General features: G+C 40.7%; 2 protein-coding genes across 5 annotated transcripts in view; both read left to right on the top strand.

Annotated features, from left to right (window-relative positions):
- Positions 1–24,671, top strand: part of TTC7B (tetratricopeptide repeat domain 7B) — a 315,415-nt gene that overhangs the window by 139,036 nt on the left and 151,708 nt on the right. For all 4 annotated transcript variants that reach the window (XM_077123321.1, XM_077123320.1, XM_077123319.1 and 1 more), the window contains exons 6-7: positions 3,603–3,681; positions 8,502–8,674. In XM_077123321.1, the coding sequence (XP_076979436.1) occupies positions 3,603–3,681; positions 8,502–8,674 (252 nt within the window). The remainder of the gene's footprint in view (positions 1–3,602; positions 3,682–8,501; positions 8,675–24,671) is intronic.
- On the top strand, positions 19,247–23,517 carry LOC143652110 (thymosin beta-4, Y-chromosomal-like). The gene has a single exon (XM_077123316.1). It carries the CDS (start codon positions 19,811–19,813, stop codon positions 19,940–19,942), a length of 132 nt encoding a protein of 43 aa, XP_076979431.1. The 5' UTR covers positions 19,247–19,810; the 3' UTR covers positions 19,943–23,517.

The following is a 24,671-nucleotide window of genomic DNA, read 5'->3' as shown; positions in this document are numbered from 1 at the left end:
ACATTGGGTTGAATGTAACACAATCCAAGTGCTGCTGTTGAGGGGCCCCAAGGGGAAATGGAGCCTGTCAAAAGAGGAAGTATCACCAGGGACAGCCAAGTGCTGACCTGGGCCTGTTGGGGCCACGGGACCAACAGGAAGGCATGCTTTACATTGTCATAAGGGCTAGCAGGCAGCAGGACCTGGAAGGAGAAGGGTCAGAAGGAGAATGGCAAAACCAGATAACACAGAAGAGAGAAGAGAAAAATAGGAAGTAGGTCGTGGGAGAATCAGAACGTGTTCCTGTGAAACGTGGGTGGACTTTCCTGCCAAAGGCAGAACAGTAGTCACTTGGGTTTGAACAAGAAGTAGGCTGTAGGTCGCTGCTCTGAGGCTGTCCCTAATGGGTGGGGAACCAACAGTGAAGTTGGCAAGTGAGGGTGGGGTTTTGCCTGCCCATCAAGCTGAACAACCAGGTTGGTTCAAGACCCTCTCAGGCCCTTTCTCCTTGCTAATAGCTGAGCTGTTGGGAACTGTTCCATGTGGAGGGAAGTACAGCCAGCTCAGGAAGCTTACCAAAGCAAGGTACAGGAGGTGAGCGCCAAGTTCTGACAGCTTGCCAAAGGGTCTGCTGCTGGAAGGTTGACAAGAACATTCGTTTTGAGGATAGTTTCCCATAATGAATTCTGACATCATTGTACTCTCTTGGTCAATGATGTTGAAATGGAATAAATGACATAATGTCAGGGGTCCGTGGAAACCCTCAAAAACAGGGAAAGCTCTTGGCTCTCTTGCCTTCATTTTGGAGAGGAGTTTTAAGAAAAAACTAAGCTTAGAGACATGAAGACAGTCATGTGGGTTTTGTTTCCCTCCCAGTGGTATTTCATAGCATTTAGAATGGCATTCTTGCACTTTTGTTCCCGTCTATCATGGTTATCCAGTTCTGTCTTAAATTTTTTTTCTGCTGTTGTAGTAAAAGTGGAAGAGATCTGTGGAATAAAATTATGGGATAAAAAAATGTATGAATGGTTTAGGATTTGGTGAGAATTGTATGTTTTTGCATTGGTCGGGTGGGTCTATGGCTGGACTGAGTCCAGTCTCATGGTTGTACTTCGAAGGTGCCACATTCATCTGAGTAGGTCAGAGGCTCAGGCCCTCTCCATTCTGTGTTTCTTGGGGACCCTTTGTTTACAAGCACAGGGTTCTTTCCAGCTTGAGAAAGAATTTGATTCTGAATGCTAAGCTCTCTCCTAAGACAATTGAGGAAAGCTTGTATTTGCTTCAAAGGCTTAATTGGGAAAATGTGCCCAGTTGCTGGTTTTGCTTCATCGTGCAAGGCGGAGACTTCCCCCGTGTCTCCACCAGGGGGCAGCGGTCCTGCATGGCACCGACCATCTCCCGCGGGAGTGGAGAGTTGAATTTCCCTATCCATCATTTGTCATCTAAGGCAACCGGGGGCATTTACCCTCAGAAACTGGACTTCTTCACCTGGGCCGACTGATTTTTCTTTCCGATGTCGAACCATATCTAGGATGTCTTGTTAGCAGTGATCATGGGGATGCATAAAATACATTGTGTATATTAATCAAGTGATATTAATAGTACAAAAGATTATAGACCTGGGCACTTGGAGTCATATTTTGCTCCTTCCTCTAGAGTTACATTTCAGTTTTAAAGCTTAAATTTCTTTTACCAGGAAGATGACTAAATAATGTAGAAAGCTGCCAGCTCGCCTTCTCACTAGTTGTGAGATCCTGGACAAGCCATTTCACTTCTGTGTCATAATGAACTAGATTGTGTTGTATCATTTAAAGCTAGAAAATTCTGTGCTTCTGTAACTGTATAAGAAGCTCATTTGTCAAGGGCACAAAAGACATTCCAAAATGATCTATTCTATCTTGTAGCCTTCCCTGGGTTATAGTATTTATGATTTGATACTGCTATTCAACGCTTAATTTCCACCTTGGGAAAATATCCCTGTCAACCAGGGTCTCCTGGTTGCCTTAGTACCCAGCCCCTCTCCCCCCTCCCCACACCTCATTTTATATGGCTCAAAGTGCTGTTACTTTTGTATATAGTAGGAAATTAATCAGTGATTCTGACAGACAATTAGGCTACCATGTTCATACCCATCCCTTTTTTTAGCTGTAGCTATTCCCATCCCCCACATTACTTAAGAGCATCGAGCCTTAGTCCAAAGCAAACGTATTTTGTATTTTGTTGCTGGTGAGCTCGGGACCATAAAAACAAATGAAGGGGGAAGCAGAGTAGATTGCATGTCCCAGAGCCTGTTATCTAATTTTTATTCGTGTCTCTGTTAGATTTCTTTTAGCACTGCTCTGAGTCTAGAGCACAGGCTTTTCTTTTCATGTAGCCATAAAGCTTCTGATTTGATATCATCTGATATGTGTGGGTGAGAGGAATAGGGGAGTATTTATATTCCTGTGCTAATAAACCATTAACTTAAAGTTCTGGGGCTGTTCTTGTGAATGAGAGTCCTGGGATGTCATGTAGGTATAAGATACGAATTAATAGCCCTTGTGAGTGCTTGTAACTTAGAGAACCTACATTCAGTTTGATTTAATACCTTTGCATGATTTAAAATGTCATCCAAGTAGCGAACCAAATGCCTAGAGCATCTGCCACAGGCTACAGAGGCTGGCTGACAGGTTTGCACCGGCTGACCTGCTCCTTGGCTTTTTGGAAAGATGAGATGTGTTCTAATGAGCAGGTTATAAATATCATCGAGTTATGTCATATGTGGTGGCAGCACTCAATGTAAAGGGACCGTCTGGAAAACAGGCCGTGCACTGTTTTCAGGGAGGACAACAAGTGGGGCCTGGATATTACCAGTTACTGTGCTTGCATGAAATGTGTTACAGGGCATGCCTGGTGAGGTTTGTAGTCCAAGTGAGATGAGAGGCGTTCTGATCACACGCTGGCTCTCAGGCAGGGCCTCTGATTCTTTGCTTCTTTTTGCCAGTGCAAGATTTGAAGGAGGGCTTGTTTGGTGGATTTATTGGACAGTAACTTATGTTCTCAAAGATGTGGAATGGTTGCTTGATAGAACCCCCCTCATTTTTTTCAGACCCTTTTATCTTTGTTCTGCCCATAAAAATTGCAAGCTACGGAAAGCTTTACTCACTACATACTCTGCCTGCTGATATTCCTGTACCCTTTTGGCCCAGTGCTGCCACCCACCTTTTAAATGAAAAGATAGATTTCAATACTGCTCAACAGAGGAGGAAATATTCAGAGCCAGTTGAAAGCTAAGTCTAAAGATAGACTCTTGCATCTTGGCTTTTTGGTGTGTGTGTGTGTGTGTGTGTGTGTGTGTGTGTGTGTGTGTGTGTGTGTGTGTGTGTGTTTGCCTCAGAACTGATTTTCAGATTTTTATTTTCTTGAGAAATTTTTACTGTGGTTAGAAAGCACATAAGACCATCAATCCTAGGTCACATTTTTCAGAGTTGACCAGAGATGGGTAGACACAAGCAGAATAACTGTTTACTTAAAACTCTAGCTAACAGCTTCTATGTAGACAAAATGCATTGGAAAATGTGTATAAAATATTTAATATTAATGCATGCCAGATGGAAACCCTGTCAAATTCTGTGTATACACAGGAACTTGACAAGAGGAGTCGGGAGATTTAGAGAGATTCTCAGAGCTGTTGAAACGAGAACAACTCAAAACCTGCGAATGGTAAGTGTGGCTATGACTCGGCCAAAGGCAGCAGGGCACTTGGAGCATGCACCTGCTGTCTTGCTCACTGCCTTATATATACCAGCTTTACTGAGATGCAATCCACAAACTGTACAATTCAATCAATGGTTTTTAGTTATAGTCATAAGAGTTGTGCAACCATTGCCAGCATTTAATCCCCAGACATTCTCATTAACCTGAAAAGATGCAGTCACCTCCCCTTCTCCCTCTCTCCCTGTCCCCCCAGCCCTAGACAACCACTAATCTACTCTCTGTCCTTTTCTGGACATTTCATATAAATGGAATCATACAATATGTGGTCCTTTGTGTCTGGAATAATTACTTAGCATGATGTTTTCATGGGTCATCCCTGCTGTAGCCTGCATTTGGTACTTCATTCCTGAAGTACTGCAGTTGTTTCCAGCAATAAAATTGCTGAATAATAATCCAGTGTTTGGAGATACCATTTTGTTATTCCATTCATTTGTTGATGGATATTTGGGTTGTTTCCTCCTTTGGGCTGTTGTGAATAACACTGCTATGAAAATTCCTGTACAAGTTTTTACATGGACATAAGTTTTCATTTCTCTTCTATACCTAGAAGTGGTATCGCTGGATCATATGATAACCCTGTGATTAACTTTTTTCCACAGCAGCTGTACCATTTTACATTCCCACCAGAGATTATGAGGGTTTTGATTTCTCTGTATCCTCCCCAACACTTGTTATTTATGTCTTTTTAATTACAGCCATTTTAGTGAGTTTGAAATGGTATCTCTGTGGTTTTGATTTGCCTAATGATGTTGGGCATTTTTTATGTGCTTATTGTCAATGTTCTCTCTTTAAACATAAGAAATGTACCCTGTAAGACTCTCTCAGGGTGACAGCGTGGTGAAGTGACTGGTTATATGCTAGTGATTCATGCCAAAACCCAGATAGAGAAAAGCAGATTTGTCCCAAGGAGTGCCCAGTTATTTGGCTAATTATATTGACTATAAAACTTGGAGAAGAAATATGAGTAAAGTTAGTTAGATTAACTGTTTGATCATCAGCTTGGTTATCTCTCTTCTTTATAGCCCTTCCACTTTCCAGTTGCAAGGTTGCAAGGTTCAGTAATAAGCCATAGACATTCGACCTTGAGTGAAGGTCTGGTGCTAACTAGAAACGCAGCAACTGCCACATGTTACAGCCAATTTAACGACCCCATGTGAGATTGCAGTTTCTTTTGTCTTTTGTCATCCATGCCATTGTTCTCTATTTATCATGAATCCTTTAAATGCTGTGGGAGAGTATTCAGTTGGGCTATCGAGAGTTTTAGGATATGGATGTACAATTTGTAGTACCAGATAGTTAAGCTTTAGAGTAATTACTACATATACAGGACTAACACAAGAGGAACAACTTTACACACGTGCACACACACATACACCCTGCATGCACACACACACACACTTCACCAAGAACTTTTTTAAAATATGTATTTTTATATCAACATGATTTATAGGTGTCTTAAGTTCAAATAAAATTTTTCTGTTTATAGCGTCCTTTAAAGAAAAGAAAAACCTGTAAGAGTGGATAAAATTATTGCCAAATGTCTTTCCTCTCAAATTGATCTACTCCCAAATATTCTATAATGTTTCTTAACTGGTCTTCTTCTGAGATTTGGAAGTACATTGAAGTAACTGATTAAATTGGCAAATATTGTTATAACTGTTTTGATTGCTTATTTAAAAGCCAGTCTTTAAAAACTCCTTAAACATGGAGCATTTGTTCATATCACAGATATTAAAGAAATATATATTTCATTAAGGAAATGAGTGGTTTTTCTCCATAAAAGTTATGGATACAAGAAATACACCGAGGGGACCTGCCTGCTAGTTACTTCACTGTTGTTTTTCCAGATTGGAGAATATCTTCCAGTATTGTTTAAGGTTTATGATTTCAAATAAGTATATTTTAACTAAAAAATTCTACGAGGTAGAATTCTGAATAGAGACATTTGAGGGAGGAAGGGAGGAAGCACTCTTCAATGTTTTCATTTCTAAAATGGGACAGTGAAGGGGCTCCTAAAGAAGGTCTAGTAGATTGGAGCTGCCCCTGGACATGGTCAACCATTAACTAGTTAGTGTTTAACATTGGGAAAGATGCTTCCCATGTTATGTTGTACTTGACATGCAAGTATGCCATTGGCTTGGTTGATGATCTTCAAGAGGCCTGAGGTAAACTGTTCCTAAATCTTTGAGTGGCTTAACCAAAGGTGTACATCAGAAAGAAACACCTGAGGAACTTAAAATACGTACCCTAGTTGGGAAGCCATGCCTAGCTCTTACTCACTGGTGTCCTTGTTAATACTGGATCTCAGAAAGCTTCTGCAGCTAATGCCATTAAGAGAGGTTCTGATAACCTTAATAACAATAAGATTCTTTTTAGATTAGTTGACAATTACAAATTTGTGATATTCTTATGAGTCGGGAAAGATGCCTTGTAAATTCTGTCTGTCATGAGACCATAGCAGAGAAGGATTTAAAAGTACATTTACAGCAATTACTACTCCTTGGTATATACCCCAAATAATTAAAAACAGATATTCAAACAGTAACTTGTACACAGATGTTCATAGCAGCATTATTCACAGTAGCCAAAAGGTGGAAACAATCCAAATATCCATCGACTTATGAATGGATAAACAAAATATACTATAGCCATACAATGGAATATTATTCAGCCATAAAAAGGAAAGAAATTCTGATACCTATGACAACAAGGACAACCTTGAAAACATTATGCTAAGTGAAATAAGCCAGGCACAAAAGACCACATACTGTATATCATTCCTTTTATATGAGATGTTCAGAATAGACAGATCCCTAGAGGCAGAAGCAGATTAGTGTTTGACAGGGATTGGGGAGATGGGGTGTGGGTGGGTATTGATTGCATAAAGAGTATGGGTATTGAAGATGTTCTAGAACTAGATATTATGGTGATTGTCCAAAACTGTGAATGTACTAGATGCTACTGAATTGTACACATTTAAATTACAAGCTAAATGCGGATAAAGTATAAAAGGTAAAAGGTATCGTAAGATATTGGTGATTTTGCTGGATAATTTCTCATACTTACGTTTTTTACTGAACTTCCTTTGAGCTTTCACTGGACATAACCAAACATCCTTCATAATCTGAAGTGTACAGATGATGTAATAACTTTTAAAATATGCAGTCACCTCACAACCTCATTTAAAACAATCTTTCTGGAAGGTTAATACCCTAAGGGAAAACGTAATCTAGCATGAGTTATCTAGACTGGACAAGCCAGTGTTTAGGGAAGAATCTTTAGAATCCCTTCATTGCAGATATATCCAGAAAATGAAACTCCTTGTTCATTTTTTCTTCTTTTAAAATTTATTTCTCACCTATAATGGCTGGAGGTTATTTTTGCCAATTGAAGCATTCAGCAGAAGCCATTAGCTTATATGACTGAAATGAGATAAAGATGATACTATAATGGAAAGTTTAACAGTTCAGAAACTTTATGTCTTGAAAATTGTCTTCTTATGAGATCTTTACAGATGTCTCAGTTGGGGTTATAGGAGTACATTTAATTTCACATTTTTATAGACATTTAAAGTCAGTGGGTCTTACTTGGGAGTAATCAAGAAAATTTGCCTTTATCAGAACCCACTAAGCTAGTAATTTGGTTGCATTTAAGTTTCCTTGTGGCGTTTTCAGAGATTTCACATGGATGAAAGCCTAACAGAGTTCTCTCTATCACATAATTATTTTAAAAGTCTCATTTTCCAAGAAGATCAGCATTTTTTGTCTCTATCTTCTAGACAGTGCTGAAACCTGGTGGAAAAACCCTCTGGTTGTGTTTTATTGTGTTACCTCTGCCTGATCATGGGGTAGCCTGGACTATCCTTGGGGCTTAGTTCTTGTGTTTTCAGATAATTTTTTTTAACTTCTCCTCTTCTTTGTCACTGGAAAATTGTGAAGTAAATGAACTGATATGCATCAGACAACAAAGTACATCTTAGTGCATCCCCTCCTCTCCAAATACATGGTACTGTTCTTGACAGTGGAATTACAGGAGGTTTTGAAAGACAGATTAATCTGCATCCACCTTAGGCAGGCAAGAAACATATACCTGGATTTTCACAGTGAGAAAGGAGATCCCATCCAACTTCAGAAAAAGCTCTTTTTTGCTCCATCAGTAGCCATAGCCCCCACTTTGCCTTCTTTACTGTGCAAGGCCTGTGGGAACCTCTGGGGCTGGGAGGTCCAGGGTACACTGAGTACCATGCTGAGGGCCATGGTAGGGTTGGCCCTTGGCACTTCTAAGAAGGAAGACAGTCTAAAATCTACAGTGGAAGTCTTACCGTCCATGAAGAGATTTTTTCCAGGGAAAGCATTACCTAGGTCAAATACTGTTTTTTTTGCCAGGTTTGGACTTTAGCAGATATCAGTTGGGAGGTCATGAAATATCTGCAGCACACTCATTATTTATAAGAGCTCTTAGAAAAGAGCTGAGCTAAAAGTTTCAGTTGTTTCAGGTATAAAACATGTTTAGTGTAAGCGAGGCAGGGTGACATTTAAACAATTGTATGTATTTTTTTAGAAAAGTTAAAATACCGTAGTGTATCATATTTTCTTTTCTTTTTGTCATAAACTGATGTAATTATCTTCATACAAAGTAGAATAAATCTTTAATTCTGAGTGTCAGAATAGTGCCTAGCATAAAGTAATGATTGATACTTATTTATTGAATGAGTGAATAATACAAAATAGCTTCATGGCTTTGCCTTTCCTCCTTTGTGTTCCCAGACAATAGCCAGGCAGTTGGCGGAGATCTTGCTGCGGGGTATGTGTGAGCAGAGCTACTGGGACCCTCTGGAGGACCCACCATGCCAGTCACCTCTGGACGATCCTCTCCGGAAAGGAGCAAATACGAAAACCTATACCCTCACTCGGAAGGCCCGCGTCTACTCAGGAGAGAAGTATGAGAATTGATGTCCTAATTTGTAGGTTAGGGGAGGGAGGAGAAGCTTAGGGAAAATTCAAGAGTAAGTTGAAGTACAGGGCAGATTTTTTTCCCTAAAAGAGAATCGGATAAGTCTCATTTACCAACTTAATAGAGACCCATCGCTTTTCATGACTACAGCAAATATCTGCGCAGTAGTGGGGACTTTTTAAGTAGGAAAATGCTCTCATCTCAGTACTTGGCTGCCATTCTTAGCAATCAGTATTGGTCTTTGGGATTCTTATTCCACTTATTATGAGAACCCCAGCGTTACACAACAACCAAAGCTATTTGCAAGCCAGAGCTAACATTTTTTTTTTCCTCAGCAATTGCGTAATCCTTTTGTTTAAAAACACTTGTTTTAAACTCAACTAGTTATAAGGAGGAGAATTAAATAACTTGCAGGTGATTGGAACATGATGGCTCTTTAGAATGTTCTTATTGTTTTAAGTTTTAAATTTGGGACTTGATCAGTTTTGGAGAAAATGGGCCAAAGAGCCACTACAGTCTCAGCTGAGCCTTCTGCTGGTCAGGGGAGGGAGAAGGGAGGACAGGAATAGTTGTTGACTCATTCCTGATTCCTCCCACCAGAGCCTTCAATCCCCACCTTTTCCTGTTTCTACAAGTACAAGGCATGGTGTTTCAAATTCTCCACATGAATGAAAGGGGAGCATGCATATGGAGATGCATATGGAAAACCTCTTGGATTGTTATCAAATTGGTAAAATGGCTGGGAGACTATAGGGTGCTGTTTGGAGGCCTCAGAGAAGCCCTGATAGAGGTGAACTAGATACTTGGTATGTGTGACATCCAAAAAAGATTGCTTTTTTTAAGGCAGCTGCCTCTAAATATTCTTAAGGTGACCCTGACATTTCTCTTCCTCAATGTCTTCTTGTTCAGTTGGCATTTCTTACATTGCTTCAGACAAATGAGCGTATCGTATCATTAAGTTTTTCCCTAGGCTGGTTTAATTTAATTTTCATCTCATTTTTCCATGGCCTTGTTGAACCATAACTTTTCTTAATTCATGACCATTAATTAGTATCTGGATTCATAAAGCATCTGTTCTAGCAGTTCCCAAACTCTTACTTTAAAAATTCTGGCTCTATTCTTATGAGCTATCTAGAAGCAGGCCTGGAATTCTTTTTTTAAAGAAAAAATTATTGGGGTAACATATGCAATGTAAAATTTCCCTTTTAAACCATTTTCAAGTTATACAGTTCAGTGGCATTAATTACATTCACAGTATTGTGCTACCATCACCCATCATCCATTAACAAAGCTTCTTCACCCTGAACAGAAACTCTGTACCCATTAAGCATTAACACCCCATTTGCTCTCACCCTACCCCCTGCCCCTGGTAACCTGTGGTTTATTTTCTGTCCGTACGAATTTTTATATGCTAGGTACTTCATACAACTGAATCATACAGTTATCTGTCCTTTTGTGTCTGGGCTTATTTCAAAAAACATGATGTCTTCAGGGTTCATCCATGTTGTAGTATGGATCTAAACTTCATTCCCTTTTATGGCTGAATAATATTCCATTGTGTAGATATAGCACATTTTGTTTATCCACTCATCAGTTGATGAACACTTGGGCAACGTCTACCTCTGGCAGTTGGGAATATTGCTGCTATGAACATTGGTATACAAATATCTGTTTGAGTCCCTGCTTTTGAATCCCCAGAAATGGGATTGCCTGGTCCTATGAACATTGGTGTACAAATATCTGTGTGAATCACTGCTTTTGAATTTCTAGAAATGGGATTGCCTGGTCATGTAGTAATTATATGTATAACTTTTTGAGTAACTGTCAAATTGTATTCCACAGCAGGTGCATGATTTTACATTCCCACCAACAATGTGTGTGAGTTTCTATTTCTCTACATGCTTGTCAATACTTGTTATTTTCCATTTTTTAAAAAATAATAGCCGTTCCAGTGAGTGTGAAGTGGTATCTCATTGTGGTTTTGATTTGCATTTCCCTAATGCTTAATGATGTGTTGAGCATCTTTTCATGTGCTTCCTGGCCAGTTATGTATCTTCTTTGAAAAAATGTCTATTCAAGTCCTTTGCCTATTTTTAAATTAGGTTATCTTTTTTTGTTCTTGAATTGTTTATATGGTCTAGATATTAAACCCTTATCTGATATGCGGTTTACACATATTTTCTCCCATTCTGTAGGGTGTCTTCATATTCTTGATATCTGTTGATGCACACAAGTTTTTAATTTTGATGAAGTCAAATGTATCTGTTGTTTCTTTTGTTTCTCATACTTTTGGTGTCATATATTGGAATCCAATGCTAAATCTAAGATCATAAAGATTTGTCCCTATGCTTTCTTCTAAGAGTTTAGGGGTTTTAGCTCTTATATTTAGGTCCTTGATCCATTGTGTATGATATCTGAGGTAGGGATCAGCTTTTCCCAGCACAAAAAAGACTGTTTTTCCTCAGTGAGTGGACTTGGTACCATTGTCAAAAATCAGTTTGCAAGACTTCTGGGATGATGGCTGAATAGGGTAGCTTGAGATTACCCTGTTCCACAGAAGAGTTAGAGGAGGGACAGGAGGGCAACTGAGGCAACGGTTCTGGAGTGTGGCTGACCTGGGAGAGCCTTCTGCACCACATGGGGCAGCCCTGGTTGCAGAGGCCGAGGAACTGAGAGGCAGAAAGCTGGAGCCTAGCATAGAGGTGCAGAGCCCGTAGGAGTGCATGGACAGGAGCTGGGGACTAGGATGTAAGCCAGGCCACGTTCCTTGGCCACGCTACCTTCATCAGTGCAGTTCTGTGACTGGCAACTCACCCCACACACCACTCACCCAAACCCTGTTACCCACTCCCTTTCCCAGCACTCCAGGCATCCTCACCCCACCAGCCCCCAGTGCATGTACTTGCCCCACACTCCCACCCCAAGTGCAGCCCAACCCACCTCTCCTCCACCCCTCCTGAGCACTATCTCCCCCTCCTTGTTCCATGCAGGCTGTTGCCAGCACGTAAAGGCTGTGGGCACTAACCTCCATACCTAGGCTACCCCTGCCCCACAGCCCATAGTGTTGCACAGCCTCACCCCGCACTGCCTGAGCTCTATGCATCAGTTTATGGCACTCACAGGCCCATGCATCCGCATGGGCCCCCAATCATGTCATTCAGCTCTGGGAACTGCACTTTATAACAGTACTAGAATCGTACATGTGCACAGTCGTCCGCCATATTTCCCAGCTCTGAGAAAGGGCTGAACTGCGCAGCTGGGTCACATCTGCCCCTAGTCCATGAAGGCATAATGCCAACCTGCTGCCACAGCTCTACACATGTGCACAAACGGCCCCATGCCTTAGACCAGCACACACCAGGGTTATGCCCCCCAGACTGGTGCACCTGCACAGCTACGTCCTCCCTGGCCTCTGGATGCCCATGTTCACAAGCATCAGCATAACATCCCCAGCCTGCGCTTATACCTGTCCTGAAACAAATCACCTCATGGAGAGCCCCACCCTGTGCCCTGCTCCCTGCTGTACAATCATCCCATGAACTTAAGGCCTTAGACTACTGAAAGAAATCAACTCCCAAAGTATATCAGTCAAGATATTTACATACTGTGAAGACAGCAGAAGATCACTAAACGTATCACAATTGTGCTGGTTTGAAAGGAAGTATGCCCCCTAAGAAAAGCCATGTTTTAATATAAATCCCATTTCTTAAAGGTAGAATAATTTCTATTCAATACTGTATATTTGAAACTGTGATGAGATCATCTCCCTGGTTGATGTGATTTAGTTAAGAATGGTTGTTAAACTGGATTAGGGGATGACATGTCTCCACCCATTTGAGTGGGTCTTGATTAGTTTCTGAAGTCCTATAAAAGAGGAAACGTTTTGGAGATTCGGAGAGACTCGGAGAGAGCAGAGAATGCTGCAGCACCACGAAGCAAAGAGTCCACCAGCCAGCGACCTTTGGAGATGAAGAAGGAAAACGCCTCCCGGGGAGCTTCATGAAACAGGAAGCCAGGAGAGAAAGCTAGCAGATGATGCTGTATTTGCCATGTGCCCTTCCAGCTGAGAGAGGAGCCCTGACCGTGTTCACCATGTGCCTTTCCAGATGAGAGAGAAACCCTGAACTTCATCGGCCTTCTTGAACCAAGGTATCTTTCCCTGGATGCCTTTGATTGGACTTTTCTATAGACTTGTTTTAATTCTCGGCCTTAGAACTGTAAACTAGCAACTCATTAAATTCCCCTTGTTAAAAGCCATTCCGTTTCTGGTATATTGCATTCCAGCAGCTAGCAAACTAGAACAGATTTTGGTACCGGAGAGTGGGGTGCTGCTGCTACAGTTTGCAAATACCAAACATGTTGGAATGGCTTTTTAAATGGATAAAGGGAAGATTTTGGAAGAGTTGTGAGAAGCTTGATAGAGAAGGCCTAGAATGCTTTGGAGAGACTGTTGGTAGAAATGTGGACTCTAAAGATACCTCTGATGAGGCCTTAGAAAGAAATGAGGCATTTGTTATTGAAAACTGGAAGGAAGGTGATCCTTGTTTTAAAATGGCAGATAATCTGGCAAAGTTGACTAATGGTATTGGCTGGAAGGCAGATTTTAAAAGCCATGAACTTGGATATTTAGCAAAAGAGATCTCCAAATTAAATGCTGAAAGTGCAGTCTGGTTTCTCCTTGCAGCTTATAGTGAAATGCGACAGGAAAGAGATAAGCTGAAAACTGAACTCTTGAGTAAAAAGAAACCAGAAATTGAGGTCCCGGAAAATTCTGGGCCTACAGAAAGGGAGACTACAGAGTATAGTGTGGATTTAACCAAATGTGGAACCAGCCAGCCATTTCAGAGAAAGCCAGGATCAGACATGGAGTTATCCAGGAAGGATTTGTGGAAACTCCTTATGTCTGATGGGCATGATCCAGGGCTACTGCATAGAAAGCCAACGAGAGTGCTGTGGGACCTGTATGAACAGAGCCGCTGCCAGTCTGGACTGAGGGGTTCAGAGAAGGGACACATTGGAGGAAAAATAACTTCAGAGGCAAAACCATGGAGGCTGAGGTCTGAAGTCAAGAAGCCACGGGCCAGGAGAGCCAACCCACCCAAGCCCATGGAAAGGGTGAGTTTGCCCCAAAGGCAGAGGATGGGCCTTCCACCTGGTTGCAGTGGAAGAGTCATGCCGCCTCAGGCCTTGGAGAGGGTGAAGCACGTTTCTTGGGGTTTGGGGAGAGCCTGGCTGCCACCACATGGAGGGGTTGAGCGTGTGCCCCGGAGATGGCAGAGAGCCCGGGTGCGGCCCCAATGCTTGGAGAGGGTGGAGCCGAGAGAAAGGTGGTCTCCCCAGTGTCCCCCAAGGTTGCATTCAGAGAGAGGCAGGCGTAGGCATTTGGAAAGGGTGGGACTGCCACTTTCTAAAGCCCTGAGGATAAATGAGTCTCAGACTTTGAAATCTAATGGACTTTGCCCTGCGGGTTTTCGAAACTGTATGGGTCCGGTGACCCCTGTGTTCCTTCCTCCCTATGGAAATGTATATATATATCCTATGAATGTTCCTCCTTTGTATGTTGGCAGCAAATAACTTGTCATGAGTTTTCAAAGGTCCAGAGCAAATGGAGAGAATTTTGCCTTAGGACAGACCATGCCTGTAACTGACTTGATGAGATTTTATACTGTCTCTAATTTTGTACTTCATTGTATTGCTACTGAAAGGTTTAAGGTTTCTGATATTGTTATGAAGTTAATATATTTGTATATGGGAAAAACATGTCTTTTTTAGGGGCCAGAGGGTGGAATGTGCTGGTTTGAAAGGAAGTATGCCCCCTAAGAAAAGCCATGTTTTAATATAAATCCCATTTCTTAAAGGTAGAATAATTTCTATTCAATACTGTATATTTGAAACTGTGATGAGATCATCTCCCTGGTTGATGTGATTTAGTTAAGAATGGTTGTTAAACTGGATTAGGGGATGACATGTCTCCACCCATTTGAGTGGGTCTTGATTAGTTTCTGAAGTCCTATAAAAGAGGAAACGTTTTGGAGATTCGGAGAGACTCGGAGAGAGCAGAGAATGCTGCAGCACCACGAAGCAAAGAGTCCACCAGCCAGCGACCTTTGGAGATGAAGAAGGAAAACGCCTCCCGGGGAGCTTCATGAAACAGGAAGCCAGGAGAGAAAGCTAGCAGATGATGCTGTATTTGCCATGTGCCCTTCCAGCTGAGAGAGGAGCCCTGACCGTGTTCACCATGTGCCTTTCCAGATGAGAGAGAAACCCTGAACTTCATCGGCCTTCTTGAACCAAGGTATCTTTCCCTGGATGCCTTTGATTGGACTTTTCTATAGACTTGTTTTAATTCTCGGCCTTAGAACTGTAAACTAGCAACTCATTAAATTCCCCTTGTTAAAAGCCATTCCGTTTCTGGTATATTGCATTCCAGCAGCTAGCAAACTAGAACAGATTTTGGTACCGGAGAGTGGGGTGCTGCTGCTACAGTTTGCAAATACCAAACATGTTGGAATGGCTTTTTAAATGGATAAAGGGAAGATTTTGGAAGAGTTGTGAGAAGCTTGATAGAGAAGGCCTAGAATGCTTTGGAGAGACTGTTGGTAGAAATGTGGACTCTAAAGATACCTCTGATGAGGCCTTAGAAAGAAATGAGGCATTTGTTATTGAAAACTGGAAGGAAGGTGATCCTTGTTTTAAAATGGCAGATAATCTGGCAAAGTTGACTAATGGTATTGGCTGGAAGGCAGATTTTAAAAGCCATGAACTTGGATATTTAGCAAAAGAGATCTCCAAATTAAATGCTGAAAGTGCAGTCTGGTTTCTCCTTGCAGCTTATAGTGAAATGCGACAGGAAAGAGATAAGCTGAAAACTGAACTCTTGAGTAAAAAGAAACCAGAAATTGAGGTCCCGGAAAATTCTGGGCCTACAGAAAGGGAGACTACAGAGTATAGTGTGGATTTAACCAAATGTGGAACCAGCCAGCCATTTCAGAGAAAGCCAGGATCAGACATGGAGTTATCCAGGAAGGATTTGTGGAAACTCCTTATGTCTGATGGGCATGATCCAGGGCTACTGCATAGAAAGCCAACGAGAGTGCTGTGGGACCTGTATGAACAGAGCCGCTGCCAGTCTGGACTGAGGGGTTCAGAGAAGGGACACATTGGAGGAAAAATAACTTCAGAGGCAAAACCATGGAGGCTGAGGTCTGAAGTCAAGAAGCCACGGGCCAGGAGAGCCAACCCACCCAAGCCCATGGAAAGGGTGAGTTTGCCCCAAAGGCAGAGGATGGGCCTTCCACCTGGTTGCAGTGGAAGAGTCATGCCGCCTCAGGCCTTGGAGAGGGTGAAGCACGTTTCTTGGGGTTTGGGGAGAGCCTGGCTGCCACCACATGGAGGGGTTGAGCGTGTGCCCCGGAGATGGCAGAGAGCCCGGGTGCGGCCCCAATGCTTGGAGAGGGTGGAGCCGAGAGAAAGGTGGTCTCCCCAGTGTCCCCCAAGGTTGCATTCAGAGAGAGGCAGGCGTAGGCATTTGGAAAGGGTGGGACTGCCACTTTCTAAAGCCCTGAGGATAAATGAGTCTCAGACTTTGAAATCTAATGGACTTTGCCCTGCGGGTTTTCGAAACTGTATGGGTCCGGTGACCCCTGTGTTCCTTCCTCCCTATGGAAATGTATATATATATCCTATGAATGTTCCTCCTTTGTATGTTGGCAGCAAATAACTTGTCATGAGTTTTCAAAGGTCCAGAGCAAATGGAGAGAATTTTGCCTTAGGACAGACCATGCCTGTAACTGACTTGATGAGATTTTATACTGTCTCTAATTTTGTACTTCATTGTATTGCTACTGAAAGGTTTAAGGTTTCTGATATTGTTATGAAGTTAATATATTTGTATATGGGAAAAACATGTCTTTTTTAGGGGCCAGAGGGTGGAATGTGCTGGTTTGAAAGGAAGTATGCCCCCTAAGAAAAGCCATGTTTTAATATAAATCCCATTTCTTAAAGGTAGAATAATTTCTATTCAATACTGTATATTTGAAACTGTGATGAGATCATCTCCCTGGTTGATGTGATTTAGTTAAGAATGGTTGTTAAACTGGATTAGGGGATGACATGTCTCCACCCATTTGAGTGGGTCTTGATTAGTTTCTGAAGTCCTATAAAAGAGGAAACGTTTTGGAGATTCGGAGAGACTCGGAGAGAGCAGAGAATGCTGCAGCACCACGAAGCAAAGAGTCCACCAGCCAGCGACCTTTGGAGATGAAGAAGGAAAACGCCTCCCGGGGAGCTTCATGAAACAGGAAGCCAGGAGAGAAAGCTAGCAGATGATGCTGTATTTGCCATGTGCCCTTCCAGCTGAGAGAGGAGCCCTGACCGTGTTCACCATGTGCCTTTCCAGATGAGAGAGAAACCCTGAACTTCATCGGCCTTCTTGAACCAAGGTATCTTTCCCTGGATGCCTTTGATTGGACTTTTCTATAGACTTGTTTTAATTCTCGGCCTTAGAACTGTAAACTAGCAACTCATTAAATTCCCCTTGTTAAAAGCCATTCCGTTTCTGGTATATTGCATTCCAGCAGCTAGCAAACTAGAACAACAATGCAGACAGATAAAGCCCTGCCTAATGACCAAATTAAAACACCAGAGGATACACAGATGTTGGAACAACTAATCAAAGATGTTCATACAACTCTACTTAATAAAATAAGTGGGATAACAAATGTCATAAAGGAGATCAAGAAGACAGTAGAAGAGCATAAAGAGAAATTTGAAGGAATAAATAGAAAAATAGCGGATACCACAGAGATTAAAGACTGTTGACCAAATAAAAAATATACTAAAGGCAAACAACACCAGATTTGAAGAGAAAAAAGAAAGAATGAGTGATATAGAGGATAGGATAACTGACTTTGAAGACTCAAACAGAAAATGGCAAAAAAGATGGAAAAAATTGAATTGGATCTCACGGAAATGATAGACAAAACAAAGTGCACAAATGTAAGAATCATTGGTGTCCCAGAAGGAGAAGAGAAGTGGTGAAGGGCTAGGAAGAGTAGTTGAGGATATAATGGGGGAAAACTTCCCAACTCTCAAAAAGGACATAAATATATAAGTCTAAAAGCCCAACGAACTCCAAACAGAATAAATCCAAATAGGCCTTCCCCAAGGCACATACTAATCATTCTGCCAAATGTTGAAGAGAAGCAGAGAATCCTGAATCAGCAAGAGAAAAACTGTCTACTACATACAAGGGAAGACAAATGAGAATAAGTTTAGACTACTCACCTAGCACCCTGGAGGTGAGTGGTAAGATATATTCAAGATCCTGAAAGAGAAAGACTTCCAGCCAAGAATTCTGTACCCAGCCAAACTGTCCTTCGAAATTGAAGAAGAGAGAAAAATTTTCACTCGCAAAAAAGTCCTCAAAGAATTTGCCAACAATAGACTGGCCCTACAAAAATACTAAAAGGAGTTCTAACAGCTGAAAAAAAAAGATGGGGGGGGGTGGTCTGGAGGAGGGCACAGAATTGAAGAGTACCATAAGGGTAATTGAAAAGAGTACAAAGAGAACAAGGGAAAGAATATATAGATCTGACAAATAAAATGAAAAGATAAGATGGTGGATTCAAGAAACGCATTTTCAGTGATAACTTTGAATATTAACAGACTAAACTTACCAATTAAAGGATAAAGATTGGCAGAATGGGTTAAGAGACATAATCCAGCTATGTGCTGCTTACAAGAGACGCATCTTAGACACAAGGATACAAATAGATTGAAAGTGAAAGGATGGAAAAGATTTTCCAAGCAAGTTGTAACCAAAAGAAGAAAGCAGGAGTAGTCAAACTAATATCAGACAAAATAGACTTTAAATGTAAAGACATCATAAGACACAAAGAAGGACACTATATACTAATTAAAGGGGCAATCACCAAGAAGATATAACAATCATAAATGTTTATGCTCCCAATCAAGGAGCTCCAAATTACACGAGACAGACATTGGCAAAACTGAAGGGAGCAATAGATATTTCAAAAGTAATAGCAGGAGACTTCAATACACCACTCTCCTCTGTAGACAGAACAACCAAACAGAAGATCAACAAGGAAATAAAGAAGTTAAATAAAGTTATTTAACATTTATCAAGTATAAATGAATTAGACCTAACAGACATATATAGGTCATTCGACCCCAAGGCACAAGTATATACAGTCTTCTCTAGTGCTCAGGGAACATTCTCCAGGATAGATCATATGCTGAGCACAAAACAGGTCTTTTAATTTAAAAACACTGAAATTATTCAAAGCACTTTCTCTGATCACAATGGGATGAAGCTGGATCTCAATAACCACTAAAGAATGAGAACATTCCCAAATATGTGGAGATTAAATAACACACTCTTAGAGAACCAGTGGGCCAAAGAAGAAATTGCTAGAGAAATCAGTAGCTATCTGGAGATGAATGAAAATGAGAATACACCTTATCAGAATTTATGGGATAGATGAATGAAAATGAGAATACAACTTATCAGAACTTATGGGATGTGGCAAAGGCCCTAAATGCATATATTAAAAAACAAGAAAGAACAAAAATCAGGGTCTTAACAGCATGCTTGGAGGAACTTGTAAAAGAACAGCAAACTAACCCCATAGCAAATAGAAGAAGAGAAATAACAAAGATTAAAGCAGAGATAAATAAGTGGGAGAACGAAAGAACAATAGGAAGAATCAGTAAAACCAAAAGTTGGTTCTTTCAGAAAAATCAATAAAATTGATGGGCCACTGGCAAGATTGACAAAGAAAAAAAAAGAGAGAATGCAAATAAACAAAATCAGAAATGAGAAGGGGTGCGTTACTGCAGACCCTGAAGAAATAAAAGAAATCATAAGGGGATACTATGAACAACTATACGCCAACAAACTAGACAACGTAGATGACATGGACAAATTCCTGGAGACACATAAACAAGTTACACTAACTCAGGAAGAAATAGAAGATCTCAACAAACCAATCACAAAGAGATTCAATCAGTCATCAGAAATCTTCCTGCAGACTCGATGGTGGCCACTGAGCAGATCGGACTCTCCTAGCTCAAAGTGCCTCACTCAGCTTCCTCTACAACCATGTCTGACAAACCCGATATGGCTGAGATTGAGAAATTCGATAAGTCAAAATTGAAGAAGACAGAAACAACAGAGAAAAATCCACTGTCTTTCAAAGAAATGATACAGGAGAGGCAAGTAGGTGAATCGTAATGAGGTGTGTGCCACCAGTATGCACTGTACATTCCACAAGCATTGCTTTCTTATTTTACTTCTTTTAGCTGTTAACTTTGTAGGATGCAAAGAGGTTGGATCAAGTTTAAATGACTGTGCTGCCCCTTTTCACATCAAAGAATTGAGAACTACTGACAAGGGAGGCCACACCTGCCTCTCCCAGCTGCCTGTCTGGCCAGCAGGGTAGGAAAAGAATTTGCATATTGATGAAGGAAGAAGCTGGGTGGGATAACATTAAATCTAGAGTAAAAGCAAAGCTGGTCCAAGATGTCCTCCAGGCTGTGAAATGCAGTTTAATCAGAGTGCCGTTTTTTTTGTTGTTGTTTAAATGATTTTAATTATTGGAATGCACAATTTTTTAAATATGCAAACGAAAAGTTTTAAAACCTGAAAAAAATAATCTTCCTGCAAAGAAAAGGCGAGGACCAGATGGCTTCATAGGGAAATTTAATCAAACATTCCAAAAAGAACTAACACCAATCCTGCTCAAACTTTTCAAAAAAATTCAGGAAAAAGGAACTCTACTCAACTCATTTTATGAAGCTAATATCATTTTAATACCAAAACCGGGTAAAGATGCTCTAAAAAGGAAAACTGCAGGCCGATTTTCCTAATGAACAAAGAAGCAGAAATTCTCAATAAAATATTAGCAAATCGAATCCAACAGCACATTCAAAGAATTATACACTATGACCAAGTGGGGTTTATACCAGGAATGCAAGTATGGTTCAACACAAGAAAATCAATTCATGTAATACAGCACATTAACAAATCAAAAGGGAAAAATCACATGATCATCTTGATTGATGCTGAAAAAGTATTCAACAAAATCAAAGGTAACTACCTCAGTATGATAAAGGGAATATATAAAAAACTGATAGCTAGCATCGTACTCAATGGAGAGAGACTGAAAGCTTTTCCCCAAGATCAGGTACAAGACAAGGATGTCCACGGTCACCACAATTATTCAACATTGTGCTAGAAGTTTTAGCTAGAGCAGTCAGGCAGGATAAACAAATAAAAGGCATCCAAACTGGAAATGAAAAAGTAGAATTCTCATTATTTGCAGATGATATGGTACTGTACTTGGAAAATCCTGAGAAATTTACAGCAAAGTTACTGGAAAGCTAAGAAACAAATTCAGCAAGATGGCGGGATATAAAATTAATGTGCAAAAATCAGTAACATTTCTATACACAAGCAATGAGCTATCTGGGGAGTCAGTTAAGGAAAAAATTCTATTTAAAATAGCAACTGAAAGCATCAAGTACTTAGGAATGAACTTAACTAGGGATGTAAAGGACTTGCACACAGAAAACTACTAAAAGAATTGATTGTTTTGATTGCTAAAAGAAATCAAAGGATATCTAAATAGGTGGAAAGACATTCCCTGCTCATGGATAGGAAGGCTAAATATAGCTAATATGTCACTTCACCCCAAATGGATCTACACATTCAACACAGTACCAATCAAAATTCCAACAACGTACTTTGAAGATTTGGAAACGCTAACTGCCAAATTCATCTGAAAGGGAAAAAGAGACCCTGAATAGCTAAAAGCATCTTTAGAAAGAAGAAAAAAGTGGGAGGATTAATACTCCCTGTCTTTAAAACCTATTATAAAGCCACAGTGGTCAAAACAGCATGCAACTGGCACAAAGATAGAAGCATTGACCAATGAAATCGAATTGAGAGTGCAGAAATAAACCACCAAATCTATGGTCAACTGACTTTTGACAAGGCCCCCAAATCCTCTGAACTGGGACAAGATAGTCTTTTGAATAATTGGGTATGGAAGAACTGCATATCAATAGCCAAGAGAATGAAAGAGGACCCCCATCATACACCCTACACAAAAATTAACTCAAAGTGGATCAAACACGTAAATATAACTACTTGCACCATAGAGCTTCTAGAAGAAAATATAGGGAAACATCTTCAACCTAGTAATAGAAGGTAGCTTTCTAAACTTGACACCCAAAGCACATGCAACAAAAGACAAAATAGATAAATGGGAACTCCTCAAAATCAAATGCTTCTGCACCTCAAAAGACTTTGTCAAAATGGTGAAGAGGTAACCAACTCAATGGGAGAAAATATTTGGAAATCACATATCAGACAAAAGTTTGATTTCCTGTATATACAAAGAAATCATACAACTCAACAACAAAAGAACAAACAACCCAATTATAAAATGGGCTAAAGATATGAACACACATTTTTCTGAAGAGCAAATACAGATGGCTCAAAAGCACATAAAGAGATGCCCATTTTCATTGGCTATAAGGGAAATGCAGATCAAGACTACAATGAGATGCCACCTCACACCTATAAGAATGGCTGCTATCAAACAAAGAGGAAACTATAAATGTTGGAGAGGATGTTCAGAAACTGGGACACTTATGCACTGCTGGTGGGAAAGTATAATGGTGCAACCACTGTGAAAGACTATTTGGCAGTTGCTTAGGAAAGTAAATATCGAGTTGCCCTATGACCCAGCAATAGCACTACTTGGTATATACCCAGAAGAGCTGAAAGAAATGACACAAACAGACATTTGCCCACCAATGTTCATAGCAGAATTATCCACAATCACCAAAAGATTGAACAATCCTATTATCCATCAACAGAGAAGTGGATCAACAAAATGTGGTATATACATACAATGGAATATTATGCAGCAGTAAGACAAAATGACGTCTTGAAGCCTATAACAAGATGGATGAGGCTTGAGGACATAATGTTAAGTGAAATTAGCCAGACACAAAAGGATAGATACTGTATGATTGTACTTTTATGACCAGCATAAAGGTATAATCAGAGGCTTATAGTACAGAATATATGGGGACATAGAGATACACAGAAGCTAGAGATGGCTTAACCGTTAGCTAATGAGATTGAACTCCAATGTAAGGGAGTAGATAGGAGTGAAGGTGGTTCTCTAGTGGGTCTATAATATTACCATATTGAAGATGAACAAAATTGAAAGGGGTTGTATAGACCTACGTGTCCCACTGATTAAACTAGAAATATGAATTAATTCTCGCAAGAATTACTTCAAAGATATGATTCTTGTACAAAGAGTGTTTAAATCTAGTGTACAGGGGGAAAATTGCTATTGCATGCTATGAGCTATGTTCAAAAGGAAACCATCGGCAATACCCCAGCAACAGCAGAAGTAAATAATGGCAGGTGGGGCATGAGTTAAGAGGAGGTTTAGATTTCCTATTTGGCGAGGATGTGTTTATTGGTTTTTTTTCTCTTGGGAACAATGAAATTATCTGAAATTGGAATGTTGATGGACTGTGGACTTTGGCCCTCTACATGATGCCCATTGAGTGCAGGTGGCTGAAGGATGCACTGATGGAGAAGTAGATTGACGACCAATAGTGTATACTTATGAATGAAGGTTGTGCTGCTACAAAAAGGAGCGAAGTTGTGAAGCATGCAGCATTGTGAATGAACATGTGGAACATTTGGTGAGACAAATAAGCCAGAAACAAAAGAACAAGAATGGTATGGTCACCTTTAGAAAATACTTACAAGAAAACAGGGGCCCAGGGGCGGGCCGCGGTGGCTCAGCGGGCAAAGTGCTTGCCTGCTATGCCGGAGGACCTCGGTTCGATTCCCGGCCCCAGCCCATGTAACAAAAACGGAGAAACAGAATACAATAAAACAAGAAAATGTTTAAAAAATGTTTCCCTTTCTTCCTTCCTTCCTTCCTTCTCTCTGTCTTTCCTTTAAAAAAAAAAAAAAAGAAAAGAAAACAGGGGCCCAAATTATAAGCTAGCTTTTAGAGCAGACACATTAAGTCCGGAGCGGTGATTATTATTTCTGGATTCTGAGAGACTGTTTTATATATATAACCTGATATTTAGAGATAAGAATGAAGCCGAACAGCCTGGGGTTAAAGTATTCAGAACCTAAGAGTAAGGAAGACAGTGTGTGTGGTTTAGAACCACACATACTCTATGAGGCCAGTGAAAGAAAGGCTTATTTGATCTGAAACTGAAATTTTCTGTAGTACATAATCTAATTCAACCTACTGTATAGTTCATTTGAACAATTGAAGTACAGGGATGACAGCATAAGAAAGAGGTCCTTTAATCCTGTATTGATTATTGTAATGCCTGGATACATCCTAGAGTATATTAAGCAGATAATAAAAAAAGTATTGGCAAAGCCCCCTGAGGGATGAAAGAAAGAATATGGAACTATTAAACCCTACCATCAGGGAATCCCCTGATACTGTGTCAAACTTTAGGGACGCCCAAATCAATAGGACATGCCGTCAGTCCTGAGGCTTACTCTTGTGAAGAGTAAGCAGAGAAGCTTAGACTACCCATAGGCATGCCTTAGAGTTACTTCTGGAGGACCTCTTTTGTTGCTCAGATGTGGCCTTAGTCTCTCTGAGCCCAGCTCAGCTAGTGAAATCATTGCCCTCCCCCCTGCATAGGTCATGACATCCAGGGGTGAAAGTCTCCCTGGCGATGTGGGAGATGACTCCCAGGAATGAATCCGGCCCTGGCACAGTGGGATCAACAATTCCATCCTGACCAAAAAGGGGGAAGTGTAATTAATAAAGTATCAGTGGCAGAGAGAGTTCAAATAGAGTCAAGAGGTTACTTTGGAGGTTGCTCTTATGCAAGCTTCAGTTAAACCTTGCTGCCTATCATAAACTGCCAATCCCCTCCAGGACCATTCCAGC

This window comes from Tamandua tetradactyla, chromosome 12 (genome assembly GCF_023851605.1).
Source record: "Tamandua tetradactyla isolate mTamTet1 chromosome 12, mTamTet1.pri, whole genome shotgun sequence".
Lineage (NCBI taxonomy): Eukaryota > Metazoa > Chordata > Mammalia > Pilosa > Myrmecophagidae > Tamandua > Tamandua tetradactyla.
The sequence above is the reverse complement of the archived record's forward strand: the minus strand, read 5'-3'. Positions and strand labels throughout refer to the sequence as shown.

Excerpts from the sequence above, each read along its gene's own strand:
- LOC143652110 (XM_077123316.1), top strand. The coding sequence starts at position 19,811 with ATGTCTGACAAACCCGATATGGCTGAGATTGAGAAATTCGATAAGTCA.